This window comes from Didymella exigua, assembly GCF_010094145.1.
Source record: "Didymella exigua CBS 183.55 unplaced genomic scaffold M421scaffold_3, whole genome shotgun sequence".
NCBI lineage: Eukaryota > Fungi > Ascomycota > Dothideomycetes > Pleosporales > Didymellaceae > Didymella > Didymella exigua.
In genome coordinates this window covers 337,150-350,282 of record NW_022984777.1, presented here as the reverse complement: position 1 = coordinate 350,282, position 13,133 = coordinate 337,150, and the positions used below count along the sequence as shown (strand labels likewise).

General features: G+C 53.7%; 6 protein-coding genes across 6 annotated transcripts; 3 read left to right on the top strand and 3 right to left on the bottom strand.

Moving 5' to 3' along the window:
* Window positions 1-400: 400 nt before the first annotated feature.
* Window positions 401-2,313, bottom strand: M421DRAFT_416290 (HET-domain-containing protein). The gene has a single exon (XM_033591005.1). It carries the CDS (start codon window positions 2,208-2,210, stop codon window positions 585-587), a length of 1,626 nt encoding a protein of 541 aa, XP_033452916.1. The 5' UTR covers window positions 2,211-2,313; the 3' UTR covers window positions 401-584.
* A 357-nt stretch (window positions 2,314-2,670) lies between these two features.
* Window positions 2,671-3,887, bottom strand: M421DRAFT_416288 (vacuolar protein-sorting-associated protein 46). The gene is made up of 4 exons (XM_033591004.1): window positions 3,771-3,887; window positions 3,639-3,716; window positions 3,367-3,582; window positions 2,671-3,294 (listed from the first exon to the last, which is right to left on the bottom strand). Exons 1-4 carry the CDS (start codon window positions 3,804-3,806, stop codon window positions 3,037-3,039), a joined length of 588 nt encoding a protein of 195 aa, XP_033452915.1. The 5' UTR covers window positions 3,807-3,887; the 3' UTR covers window positions 2,671-3,036.
* Window positions 3,888-4,257: 370 nt separating this feature from the next.
* M421DRAFT_1279 (histone-fold-containing protein) lies at window positions 4,258-4,788 on the bottom strand (the record flags this gene model as incomplete). Its single annotated transcript, XM_033587351.1, has 3 exons — window positions 4,258-4,377; window positions 4,429-4,688; window positions 4,740-4,788. The coding sequence occupies 3 exons, from the start codon at window positions 4,786-4,788 to the stop codon at window positions 4,258-4,260; spliced, it is 429 nt and encodes a 142-aa protein (XP_033452914.1).
* Window positions 4,789-6,293: 1,505 nt separating this feature from the next.
* M421DRAFT_53014 (kinase-like protein) lies at window positions 6,294-9,316 on the top strand (the record flags this gene model as incomplete). The annotated part of the gene is made up of 3 exons (XM_033595075.1): window positions 6,294-6,700; window positions 7,012-7,833; window positions 7,885-9,316. 3 exons carry the CDS (start codon window positions 6,294-6,296, stop codon window positions 9,314-9,316), a joined length of 2,661 nt encoding a protein of 886 aa, XP_033452913.1.
* Window positions 9,317-10,166: 850 nt separating this feature from the next.
* On the top strand, window positions 10,167-11,356 carry M421DRAFT_416285 (Thioesterase/thiol ester dehydrase-isomerase). The gene is made up of 3 exons (XM_033591003.1): window positions 10,167-10,403; window positions 10,455-10,824; window positions 10,879-11,356. Exons 1-3 carry the CDS (start codon window positions 10,272-10,274, stop codon window positions 11,316-11,318), a joined length of 942 nt encoding a protein of 313 aa, XP_033452912.1. The 5' UTR covers window positions 10,167-10,271; the 3' UTR covers window positions 11,319-11,356.
* Window positions 11,357-11,786: 430 nt separating this feature from the next.
* On the top strand, window positions 11,787-13,004 carry M421DRAFT_97937 (uncharacterized protein; the record flags this gene model as incomplete). The annotated part of the gene is made up of 2 exons (XM_033598560.1): window positions 11,787-12,409; window positions 12,479-13,004. 2 exons carry the CDS (start codon window positions 11,787-11,789, stop codon window positions 13,002-13,004), a joined length of 1,149 nt encoding a protein of 382 aa, XP_033452911.1.
* Between the last annotated feature and the right edge of the window lie 129 nt (window positions 13,005-13,133).

Here is a 13,133-nt window from a genome sequence, read left to right as displayed (position 1 = left end):
ATGCTGAGGTTCGACTTGAGGCAGAGAGGCGTGAGGAGAGGGTGCAGGCAGGTGCTAGCAGCAGGGGTATTCCGCGCTGCAGGAGGTGTGGCAACACAGGACACAACAAGCGTACATGCAAGAAAGATACAGTAGAGATAGGCAATTAATTTAAGCTATTGCGCACTATTATATCTTGTTGTTGTGTTGAGTTATTCACGTTCAAAGATATATTGTTGCATTTAGTGATTCGCTCGGTGGGGTGATTCGCTCGGTGGTGGACCACGTTATCTATTGAGTGTGCGCATAATCTTACGGGTTAGTTCTTGGCAGCTGGGTCAGATTAGTCCTAGGTACATCGATGGTCGGGCCAATCGCGTCGCACCACCAAATAGTATAGTAATGCTGCTCCTTAGACATTGTTTGCAATTCGCATTTTTTGCTAAGTAGCGAAGTTACTGTACAGAAGTAAACGCAATAGATGAAAGACACTAGTCCTGCAATACCCAGTTTACAGGTAGATCATTACGTCACTATCACGGGCTGATATTGATCGAGCACATATGCATGCTATGGTTCGGATGAGAAATACAGTACCATCATTGTCAGCCCTGTTGACTCATGATGTGAATTTCCGTGGTGTCACTCCCTGTATCTCTCTTCTTGAACGCAATCAGATCTGGCTTTTTATTACCAGTCCAGTCCGCCACCGCAAACTCGTACAAGCCATTGCTCCTGAACAGCGGCGTCTCTGAGCGCAGGATGAAGTTTTTATACCTTGACGCTCCTGATAGCACATGCACCTCGGTGCATTTCCCACTCGTCCTGCTCTTCTTCACTACCACCAAGTCTGGCCGTCCGTCGCCGTTCCAGTCGGTGACTATAAAGTCAAACTTGGAGTCGGTTTCGTGCAAGCCGGTGCCGGTCTGCAGGATGAAGTTCTGGAAGTGATCATCGCCGCATAGAACGTGCACTTCAGTGGTCTTGGTCCCGGTGTCGCATCTTTTGATCGCGAATAAGTCCGGCTTATTGCCAGAGCCCCATCTTCCCATGCCAAATGACCATGTTTCGTCCGTTTCTTCGAGCTTAGTGCCGACCTGCAACAGTATGTCTTGGAACTTGGAGGCTCCGGAGAAGATGTGGACTTCAGTGCCGTTTGAGCTGGTGTACGATTTCTTGATCACGACGAGATCCAGTGTGCCGTCGCCGTTCCAGTCTGTGAGCGTGAAATCCAGCTGCTCAGTCCAGTTTTTCCGCAAGGGCGTGAAGTCTGGTGTGGCTATTCGGAGAATGAATCTTTGATAGTCGGAAGATCCATATAGGACGTCGATTTCGATGTTTTCATCCCGGGTACCCGTCCTCTTTACCGCAATCAAGTCTGGGGGGCCGTCTTTGGTTGAGTCGCCCATGAGAAGGCTGAATTGGTCGTTCGTCTCGTGCAGCATTGTGGGGACTTGCGAGACGAATTCGAAGTAGTCAGACCGAAGGGCAACGTCTCCTACTTCGCCACCCTCTTGAGAATTTTTAATCTCTTTGTGCAGTCGCCTGAATGCCTTTTCCCTGCCTTCCCCGTAGAATAGTGACATCTGAATGTCAAAAATGCCCAGCAGGGAATAGGCCATATCTTCTACACGCGTTGTGTTTCGTCCATTCGTCCATGACATCCGTTCGTCGACACTGAAGTGCGACAAAGCTTTTCCCTCGAGAGCTTTGATAGATATCCGAGTGATGTCGGCAATTTCCTGAACACGGGATGACCTGCTACCAAGCTGGTAGCCTTCTCTCGAAAAGAATTCGATGCATTTTGGAGCAAGGAGCTCCTGAAGTGTCCATCCCCTGGTGAACCACCTGCTCTTTTGGAACGATTGCCCATCTTTGGCCAAGCTATCGGACGACACATCGTCAAGGTATACGAAGCACTTCGCCGATTCTTGGTACCAGCGAAACATGCTGTTGATAGCCTCCAGAAGCTCCGTGCTGCTGGACTTGTCAATACAACATGTGTCAATCCAAAAGAACTTCAAGCCGTTGAGAGCAGCTTGCTTGGCACAGAAGTTGATTTTGCGAAAGCCGGCCTTCGTTGTACCTGTTCCGTTGGTCAAGTCCTGGAAGGTAACTTCGTCTTGATTCGCTCCCCAGGTGTGTGAAAGGATCGCATAAGGTGGAATCTGTTGATTGACTCGATATACAAGCCGAAAGCTGCTGTCGTCCTGGAGCTGCAATAGATGCATAATTGCGCCGAGGTACTAGCGCCAACCGAAGCTAACAGTTGTGTGTCGAACGTTGTTCAAGTGCGTAGAGTGGTTGAGCTTCAGAGGCAAAGGGAAGTGCGCGCTGATACATGCCTGTACTTTGACCTTCTTGAAAAGTCAGAGACTGATGTAGCAAGGTCGAATTCAAGCCTACCGAATTATAATTTTGCTCTAAGCGCCTCCGAACTCTAGTGCTTACACCGAGGCTATATATAGGAGACCGTTGCAGGGCATCTTCTCCTAGATTGGTCAAGCAGTCGGTGCTGATATGCAGAGCTCTGATACCCATGTCCCGTGTTAACATTACCAGAAACGGTAAGACAGAGGAGATATGTAGTAAATCGCTAGAAAGACAGCCAGGATATCTGTTTGTTCGGCCCTGTTCAAGCAACGTTCTAGCAGATTAGTAGTCAGGCGAAGCGAATGAATACACCCTGTTGTACATTCTGTCTTGGTTTTGCACATGAAAACCGTTGACGGCCTCCTCCCGTTTATCAATTCTATTTTGTGTGGAATATGGTCGGGGGACTGTGTCGGTGGACTGGGATGAAACGGAGTACTTTGCCCACCAACTAACATGACTCGGAATAACGGTGTGGTAAGCATCTGCAGTAGTTGGCAATGTAACACCCACATGTCCACATACATTTCTTGAAAGGTTCCCAGAGGTATCGATATCGTAATATAGGACTAATAACGTCGTGAAGCCTGAGAGATCAAGGCCAATATAATTCGAAAATGCAGTATCCCGCTCCTAATCCCAAACTCCAAATGCGCCGGTGTATAGAAACCTTCTTTCTGTCCTCTAGTTCCTCAGCGCGCGCAGACGCTCGGTGAAGGCATCCTCCTCTTGTTCTGTTGGACCAACCTTGGTCTTCGGCGCCTCCTGTAGATCGGACTGCAGCTCAACGCCTGCCTTGTCTGCAGCTTGTGCCATCATGCGATCGACGTCTTCCTGCGGGGTGCCGACTGCTGTTGCGGAGGAGGTGATGTCCTGGTAAAGCTCGGTCGCGGAGTCGACGTTCTCGAACTGCTTCTCAAAATCTACCATGACGGCAGCGATCTATATTTTGGTCAGCGGCTATTGCTCTGATCTGTCTCTTCCTCGTCTGATTGAGGGACATGTGCATCGTACCCTCTCAGGACTCATCGACTTCATAGCCACGTCCAAACTGCGGTTGACCTTCATCATGTTGCCTGTGATCTGGCGCATAGTAACAGCGGTCTGGACACGACCGGCGACGGCATCGACTCGTGAGGCTAATTGGAGGAGATTGAGCTTCTCATTCTGCTTGCGGACGGCGTTCTGCGCGTAGATGCGTGCGACATCGTTGTGACCCTGCTTCATAGCCTGTGTTGGTTAAGAATCAGCTGTGGTTCTCTGGGGTGTGCGCATGTATTGCGTACCTTCTCCAGCTTTGCTTTCTCTTGCGCCTCCTCCTTTCCTGCCTTGAGAGACTGGCGATTCAGCGACTTGGCTGTGAACTGTGAACATCAGTATAAGGGCATAGCTGGGCCGAGGTGAGTGCGCGGACGGACCTTGAGGTTGAAGAGCGCATTTTCGAGGCCGGACATAGTGGCGAAGAATGTTGTGTATGCGGTTGTGGTGTAAGGTCAGATGCAGGGTAGAGCTGTGCGGTGGTGCAAATGATAGGCAGAAGGTGGGTTGCGGCGGCTGACTGCCGTGGTCGGCGCGAGCAAACGTCACCGCCCCGCGCTTCAGGCTTGCACAGCGGCATGCTTCACTGGGCGCGACCATTCCCACGACTCAAAGACCAGGCATACGGCACGTTTTGAGGGCTCTTTGGTGCAACTGGGAAATGTGATGCAGTGTTAAAGGCTTTTGCCATGTAAGATTATGCTGGCTGTCTTGCAGCTGCTCGAAGAATTGCGGCCCGTGGATGCCAGCTGAATGCCTTTCAATGATGTGCCCAATCTATGTCCCGAACGCCATGTAGAGACCTGTGTGGTCAACGCCCTCAACGCCTCGCAGCCTGTATCGTATTTTTCGTTAAGGCGCCGTGCACTACGAAGGCGCCGAGTTGAACTTGTCGGTGGCCGAGCGGAACAGCTCTTCTTGCGCGCGAATGAGCTCCTCCTCGGTCATGCCGCTCTGCTCGATCTTGGTCTGCTTCTTTTCGCGGTTCTGCAATATGTTAGTATGAACGCAATCCCAAAAGAACAGATCAGCCCGCACCTGTTGCTGCTTCTTATAGTCCTGCGCGACGTCGAGAATCGCAGGCACGTACTCTCCAAAATCCAATTCTTCCAGCGCTGCCTTGACGTGCTCGCAGGCTATTGTCTTCTTTGCATCTTTCTCGGCAATCTCGTTGGCTTCGGAAGATATGAGAGTTATAAACTCGACGCAGCATTCTATAAGCAGGTCGCGGGAGTCTTTCGCGAATGTCATGCCGGGTTCTGTCGCCAGGATGTCCTGCACAATCTTCTGCACGGTCGCTGGACGCGTTAGTTGCCTGAGATGACACCAAAGTTCAACGTGAAACAAACCCTTTGGCAGCGACAGGTCATCGTTGCCGCCAAACTCGCGATCAGACATGGTGGGGTTTGCGCAGTAATTCAAGCTATCGCCGTTGTCGCGGCCTCGAGGACCCTAGACTTTTATGTACGCAGGAAAGTTGCTCCTTCCCCGACCGGCTACCAATCAGCGGCCGGCGAACAATTAGGTGTCAATGTCATTCGTGACACCATTTGGCATGGGCACCAGACCTGGTGCTGGGAATGACCGGCTCGGGAAATGCAGAACTCATCTTGGGGACTCGAGTTGACAGTCTTTCCGGTCTCGGTGCTCTCCATTCCTCAGGGCAGCTCGCCGGGTACATCAGCTGCTCAAACCAGCACATCACATGGAAGTCACTCGAGCCACTCGAATCACTCGAATCGCTTTACTCCCTACACCTACCAATGAACACAAATTCCGCCCTGCGGCTTATCAGCCCAGGGTCCTCACGGCCGCAACGCCTGCGGCGGCATATGCAGCTCGCCATGGGTGCATTCACACGGTGGATCATTGCATTGTTCCCTGTAACGACAGTTCCCACAAGACGCGCAGGGAGATTGGGCATTTCCTCGTGGATACCACTTCATTCCACTTGGTGCACCTCATCAGTCGTGAGGTCGTCCGCTGCCCACTTGATCAGGGACTGATACGGCGGAGTGGAGCCGCAGCACCGATTTTCCTCGGCGATTGGCACGCTTCCAGGGTCGTCTCGCTCGCCGATCCACGATGCCGGCGCCCGTCCACTTTTTCGTCATCGTGCCGCAACCCTTGGCGCGAGGGATGCCCTTGAGCTGCTGGGTCGCAGAAAAGGCGGCTGGTCGATGTCGACCTGCTTGTTGCCGAGCACAGACTAGGAGACACCAGTCTGCGAGTGGTGTCGACGGATGACAGTTTCTAGCTGCGGTGAACAATGTCAAACAAACCGTGCCAGTAGGAGCCCTGTCAGACAAAGTACACAGGGTCGCTGCCGGTTGCGTACTGCATGGTGCTGCAATCGCTGATACGTGCCAGACGGTGAATGCGCTGCCTGGCTCGTGTTCTCGAGGTCATGATTTTGTGTTGAGGTGAATGAGCGGCACTGCGCTTGCCTATCTCGCGCAGTCACCGCGGCGTCTGGCTATCTTACTGACCATATCAGCATCGACTTGCGCAAGGCATGTCACACAGCTGCCAATCGCTCAATAATTGTCCAGCGCGCGCCGCCAATATTATACAGTCCTCAGGCGCTGCCCGCCGTGGTGTGCAATTCCCAACGGCTCCCGAGATTCCGCCCTACGCATGAAGTTAGCTATTAGCCCTGCTAGCTTTGTTAGGTCCCTCTTGTCGACGCAGCGAAGGTACCCAGTCCAAGAACCGCGCTGTTCACCGCCGCCGCGCTGAGCCCTGGAAGAACTCGGGTGTCTTTGTTCGCGCGACGCTCGTGCAGGCCCGATAGAAGCCTTAGCAGAGTTTTCTCATTTCGTTGCAGCGGCTAACGCTGTTTTAGCGCAGCGAGCCAGGTTCCGGTTGATTATCTATTACATATGACTTCACGCCCGCAACACATGGACCTGGTCACCTCGTCTCCCGCGACTTCAAGCGTACGTACTGCCAGCACAGCATCCACCGCCAGCACATCGCGAGCCAGTCTCCGGGCAACAAACATCACCATTCCGTCCAGTGCTGCTGCCGTCGATGCTCGCCCTGCTCGACCCGGACTAGTATCCCGCGCTTCTGAACTCTCTCCCACCAAGGCCTCGCGACCCCGCCGTCACCTGTCAACCAAGTCCTCGAGTGCAGTGCCCACGCTGTCCGCTCTGAACGCCAGCAATAACGAGAAATCCGCACCCACCACCGCCACCAAAAAGCCCACCGCCCGCCCACCGCCCAAGTTTGGCAAGATGACCTCGTCCAACGGTGGCGCTCCCTCAGCCGCAGCCGACCTGCTGCGGCAAGCCATGGGCAACCAGAGGTAAGCTACTCCTGCGTTGTTTGTACTTTTCTTTTTTTGCAATTCGTTGGGCAGTGGTGAGGGTGTGCAAAGCTCGCAAAGGGCAGTTGCGGCCACGCTTAGTTCAGCACCAGCGGGCAGCCAGTAGCGCAGCTGCTTTGCCGATGTCAACGTTACACGCTCTCTGCCTGGGCCAGCTTTTTGCCGCAGCACCTGCCTTTCTCAGCAGCGTTATCCTCTCGCCCTCCCTCGCGAATATTTGTGCACGCCGACACGACTGCCCGCACCGCAGCAATAATGCCAGCCCACAACGCACTACTAACGCCGCACAGAGCAGCGACCCACGACGACGACGGCCACGATCAGATCGGTTCCACCAGCTCAACTCCACCCGGTGCCTCAACACCGCGCCCCGATCCTACTGATAAACGACTGCCGGGTATTCTGCACAGCTACTTTGGCCAGGTTCGTGATTCCCTCTTGCCCCAGAGCAAATCTTCGTTGTCAAAAAGTTCCAACCCCGCACCTGTTTCTTCAAACGCCGCTTCAATGGAACCCAAAGAGAAGGAAAGCACAGAAAAGGCCACCCCTCACCAGACTATGCTGCCTAGTCCTGCGCCCAGTGCCTCTTCTCGAACCCCCTCAGCTTCGCAGTTGAACGGTGAAACAGAGAAGCTAACAGAAGGCGACTTTTCGTCGCTGCAGAATCAGGCTACCCCTCCTCAGACCCCCCGCACACGCTCACAAGAAGGCAAGCCCCCAACATCGAGCTTGTCTCGCACCTCGCTTGCGTCGAGTAACTCGAGAGAGTCGAAGGGATCAAATAAGTCGGACAAGGTTGCCGCCGTTGTGGGAGCTCCTAAGGGGAAGCTCGCAGTGACCATCACAGAAGGACGAGACCTACGTGCAAGCACAGATCCCTACTGCGTTATCCAGTTCCAGTGGGCCGAGTACATCTCAGATGGACCAAAGCACGACGACACCAAGGGCCGCCGTGGTCCCATGCAGATGAGGAGGACTGAGAGCGAGATGCACAAGCCGATGGCTATCCCCATGAAGAGCCGTCAGAGCAGCAACAGCGGTCACAGCTCTGATGCTAGGGATGATACCTTCGAGGAGACGGCCAACCCCACTTGGGAGCACGAAGCCGAATTGTAGTTGCCCCGCATATTTGCTCCATCAATGCACCTACTGACAAAGTGCAGCGACGTCGTCGGCGACCACGCTGAGGTCGACATCTCCGTATACGACCGAGCGAATGGCGAGGCTTTCCTTGGTCATGTCCGTTTCTGCCCGAACCTGATCGAGTACAACCAGCCGTACGATTGCTGGTTTGCCCTCGAGCCTCGTGAGGGCGAGAGTGCCAAGGTCACTGGCGAGATCCATCTCAAGCTCGACTTTCACAAGATTGAAAAGAAATCTTACGGTCCGGAAGACTTTGAGATCTTGAAGCTCATCGGCAAAGGCACATTTGGTCAGGTATTTCAGGTTCGCAAGCGTGACACCAAGCGGATCTACGCCATGAAGGTCCTATCGAAGAAAGTCATTGTTCAGAAGAAGGAAGTAGCGCATACTCTGGGCGAACGCAATATCCTTGTCCGGACTGCCATGGCTGATTCCTCCTTCATCGTTGGCCTGAAATTTTCCTTCCAGACACCATCTGACCTCTACCTGGTCACTGACTACATGTCTGGTGGTGAACTCTTCTGGCATCTTCAAAGGGAGGGTCGCTTCCAGGAGGCTCGTGCGAAGTTCTACATCGCTGAGCTGATCTTGGCTCTGCAACATTTGCACGAGCACAACATTGTCTACCGTGATCTGAAGCCAGAGAACATTTTGCTGGATGCCAATGGCCATATTGCACTTTGCGATTTCGGTCTTTCTAAGGCTAACCTTACCGAGAACGCAACCACCAACACATTTTGCGGTACTACCGAGTACCTGGCGCCCGAGGTACTTCTGGACGAGCATGGTTACACCAAAATGGTCGATTTCTGGTCTCTCGGTGTGCTAGTCTTCGAGATGTGCTGCGGCTGGAGTCCCTTCTACGCAGAAGATACCCAGCAGATGTACAAGAACATTGCATTCGGAAAGGTTAGGTTCCCCAGGGATGCATTGAGCACTGAAGGTCGCAACTTTGTGAAAGGCCTCCTGAACAGGAACCCGAAGCACAGACTTGGCGCCACCCGAGATGCGTTAGAGCTGAAGGAGCACCCATTCTTTGCCGACATCGACTGGGATGCTCTTTCAAAGAAAAACGTTGTGCCACCCTTCAAGCCCAAGCTTAAGGGAGAACTTGACGTTTCCAACTTCGACCCCGAGTTCACAAATGCGCTCAACGGCAATGGATCTCTGAACGCTCGTGCTGCTGCGTTGGCGTCCGGTGTCAATCCCGCCTCGACGCCGCTCTCACCGACGATGCAGGCCAATTTTGCTGGTTTCACATTCACGGGCGAAAGTACCATGGAGCAACAGTTCGGTGGCAGCAGGACTCAAAATGACCACGAACGTATGGAAGAAGACGACAAGGACGACATCAACTGGGACAAGCCAGCTGGGCGCGGAGATAGGATGTCCGGCGTCATTCCCAGCAACAACGAGCACGATATCTTCAATCATGGCCAAATGGACGTCTAAAGGAGCGTCCTCATTCGAGGGCTGGTTCGACAAAAGTAATTCAGCAGCGCTGTTATGAGTTCTACGAACCGTCATTGGGTGGCCTGGACGCGCCATTGACTTATCGTTCGTCTTTGTTCTGGATACCCACGCCTATCCTTCACGAAGGCCGCGAATTGCGTTCGTTGCCTGTCGCATATCTTTTCGCTTTGCACGTAGGCTTTTGCCATACGTTTGACCACGTTTTCCGCGAGCACATGAACGACATCGAGTGCCACATCAGAGCACCATTACGTGCGGTCAATGGGACCGATCTTGGAATCTACATACCACCTACAGAACCTGAGCGTCCATTCGTGTTACAAACAGGAGAATACACGACCGAGTATGCCTCAGAGGTATGATGTTGCTTGGAATGCCGGACATGGATTTTCATTTCTAAGGGTTGCCTTCATTGCATTGCGTGGGGTGCTTTCGCGAGGCATTGTGCTTGTTTTGTGGTCATTCACTCTTGCTGGCGTATGGTTTATTCGTTGTGCATCAAGCATGTTTCTGTTGCGCGCTTGAGCATGTTTGAGTTTGGGTCATCGCATCGTCTTCAATGCCAATGAGTGGGCTGGATAAGGGTCAAATAAGGCTAGCACTCTGTACATTTGAACTGCACAAATATGAATACCGAGACCTACGGTAATGGTAATGAGACAATATGACAAATACCCTGTTTCAGCATCGGACATTCTGTAAACATCCCAAGATCGTCTGGCTGCGGTGCCGATTTTGGTCTGCCTAGGCCGTACTTGGTATGGACGATTGCGAGCTGGTGAATCGACCTCGACGACCTCGGTAAACCTGGAGCTTGGAACCGTGATTGCCGCCCCGCTCACACGTCAAACTTCTCAAAGCTTAGGTATTTAGGATCCAAGTACCTTCAATATACAGTCATAAAGCATACAAGTCGCATACTAGCACGTTCATCATGAGCGAGAAGGCAGGTCCCGGTGCTGGTTTTGAGTTCCCCAGCTACGAGGTTTCGTGGATGAAGCGTGATCTGTTGCTTTTTGCAACCAGCATCGGCGCTACTTACCCTGACGAACTACACTTCCTCTATGTGAGTTACACTAACACAGGCAATGCAGGTTCTTGTTAACAGCTACTTCAGGAACTGCACCCTAGATTCGCAGCGTTCCCCACATACCCCGTCATCTTACCTTTCAAGCGCACCGACCAGGAAGTGGTCGACTTCTACGTCCGCTCGAATTCCGAGCCTATCAAAGGCGTACCCAAGTTCGACACCACGCGTGTTGTTGACGGCGAGCGCAAGGTTGAGTTCCTCAAGCCCATTCCCGTCTCCAGTGAGGGTCGCAAGTTCGAGATCAGGAGCAAGGTGCTCGGCGTCTACGACAAGGGAAAGCCCGGCACAGTAGTCGAGACAGAGCAGAGGCTTGTAGATGCCGAGACTGGCGAGACATACAGCAGAGCTATTGGCAGTGGCTTCTACGTCGGTCAGGGAGGATGGGGAGGCCCCAAGGGTGAGCGCATTCCTCTCACGCATCTACAATGAACGCAGACTAACAATCATGTAGGCCCCAAGGTCCCCAACTACCCAGCTCCAGAGCGCGCGCCAGACGCGACCCGCACCGTCCAGACCACCATGGAGACTGTCCATCTCTACCGCCTGAACGGCGACTACAACCCGCTCCACGCCGATCCCGAGCCCGGCAAGAAGATGGGCTTCGGCGGCCCCATAATCCACGGCCTGTTCAGCTGGAACTCATCTGCACACGCCGTCCTGCAGGCATTCGGCGCAAGCAAGCCAGAGAACCTCAAGGAGTTCCAGGCTCGTTTTGCAGCGCCCGTGAAGCCTGCTGACAAGCTCATCATCGAGATGTGGAGGACAGGGGAAAAACATGACAATGGCTTCGAGGAGATTAGATTTGCCGTGCGCGTGGAGGGTGGAAAGACGGTCTTGACGAATGGAAGGGCGATCGTCAAGGTCGAGGGCCCGATCAAGTCTAAGTTGTAGATGTTGTACGAACAGTCAAAGCAAAATGAAAATCTTCGTCTTTAAGCCTCGTAGCCGTCACCTTGCCGTGTTCGCACTCGCACCAGCCATGTGGAGTTCGCTCACCAGTCGAGTTAGATCCTCCGCGACCTGACCGAGATCTGATCTGATAAGATGAAGGCACAGAATCACGTGCAGCTCGTCTTCATGCCTCGGAAACTGAAACACTCCAGACGACGACCAACACCAGCTGTTTCCGGCAAGCCCGGCACTAGTAACGACCGGCTCCTGCCTAAGGAAGTAAGAGACGATGCTTTGTTGGTTTCAATCGAGTTTGCGCTGAACCAGGGGCTCAGTCTTTGTTACCCCGACTCGCCGGCTCTCCAACACCAACACACCGTTCACAAGCATGAGATAGTCGCGGCACCTTTTGGTCCAGTATAGATCAGTAGTAATTGGCGCGTGCCGTATCTTCCAATCGCGCACATTATGTTGTTCTCCCTCCCATCTTCCCTTGCAACCCTGACCTACCTCCTCGCCGCAACCCCGACACACGCCTACAAGCCGCTCTCAGACAGCTTTCTCAAAGCCATACCCTCGCCGGGCGACCTCTTCGACTATCAAACGGGGCCCCTCCTTGCGCCCATTCTCATTCCCCGCGTTCCCGGCACCGCAGGCCAGACGACCACGCAACAGCACTTCGTCTCGTACTTCCAGCGCGAACTCCCAAAATGGGATATCTCGTGGCAGAACAGCACGGCCACAACACCCACCTCCCGCGGCAAACAGCTGCCGTTCCAGAACCTGATTTTCAAGCGCGAGCCGCCATGGGTCAAGCCGGGACAGGCGAATCTGCTCACGCTGGTTGCGCACTACGATAGCAAGATTGCACCGAAGGGATTCATTGGCGCGACGGACTCGGCTGCCCCGTGTGCGATGCTGACGTGGATTGCCAAGGTCGTAGACGGGTATATGCAGCGCATGTACGATGAGATGCAGGAACTGCAGGAAGGCGGGACGGTGGAGATGGACATGGGGATCCAGATCCTGCTCTTAGACGGCGAAGAAGCCTTCCAATCGTGGACAGACACAGACAGCCTATACGGCGCAAGGTGCGTGATCCCTCCACTCAGCACCAGGCGCCGAGTCGCAACGGGCGTGCACGCTAACATTCGACGCAGGAGTCTTGCAACAGAATGGGCAGGCACACGCAACCCGCCCTCTTCAAAGTTCTACCAGTACCGCACACCCCTCAGCCAGATCTCGCTGTTCGTGCTGCTCGATCTCCTCGGCAGCGCGGGGCCGAGCGTGCCCTCTTACTTCCCCACAACGCACTGGGCATACCGCCACCTCTCGTCAGTTGAGTCGCGCCTCCGAGACCTGAAGCTCCTCGAATCGAGCCCGCAAACGCCGTTTCTGCCCGACGTGAACATGACGATGGCGAGCTTCGGAGGGATATCAGATGACCATCTGCCGTTTATACATCAGGGCGTGGAAGTGCTGCATATTATCCCTAGTCCATTCCCTCATGTCTGGCATACGATGCAGGATGACGGGGCACATTTGGATGCGAAGACGGTGAAGGATTGGGCGAAAATTGTCGCTGGGTTTGTGTTGGAATGGTTGGATATGATGGAGGTGTGGGATGGGGACGAGGAGGTGGCTGGAGATGGCAGTGGGAGTGGAAATGGGGCGCTGAGAGGGTGAGATTGATCAGAAGAAATGTATTGGATGTTGCCTGGATTGGTCTTGCTCAGGAATCTCTTCGAACACACGGTGAGAAGGCAGCTATGGTGAGTGAAGACGCTCTGCTTCAGAGGGACTGCACACCGCATT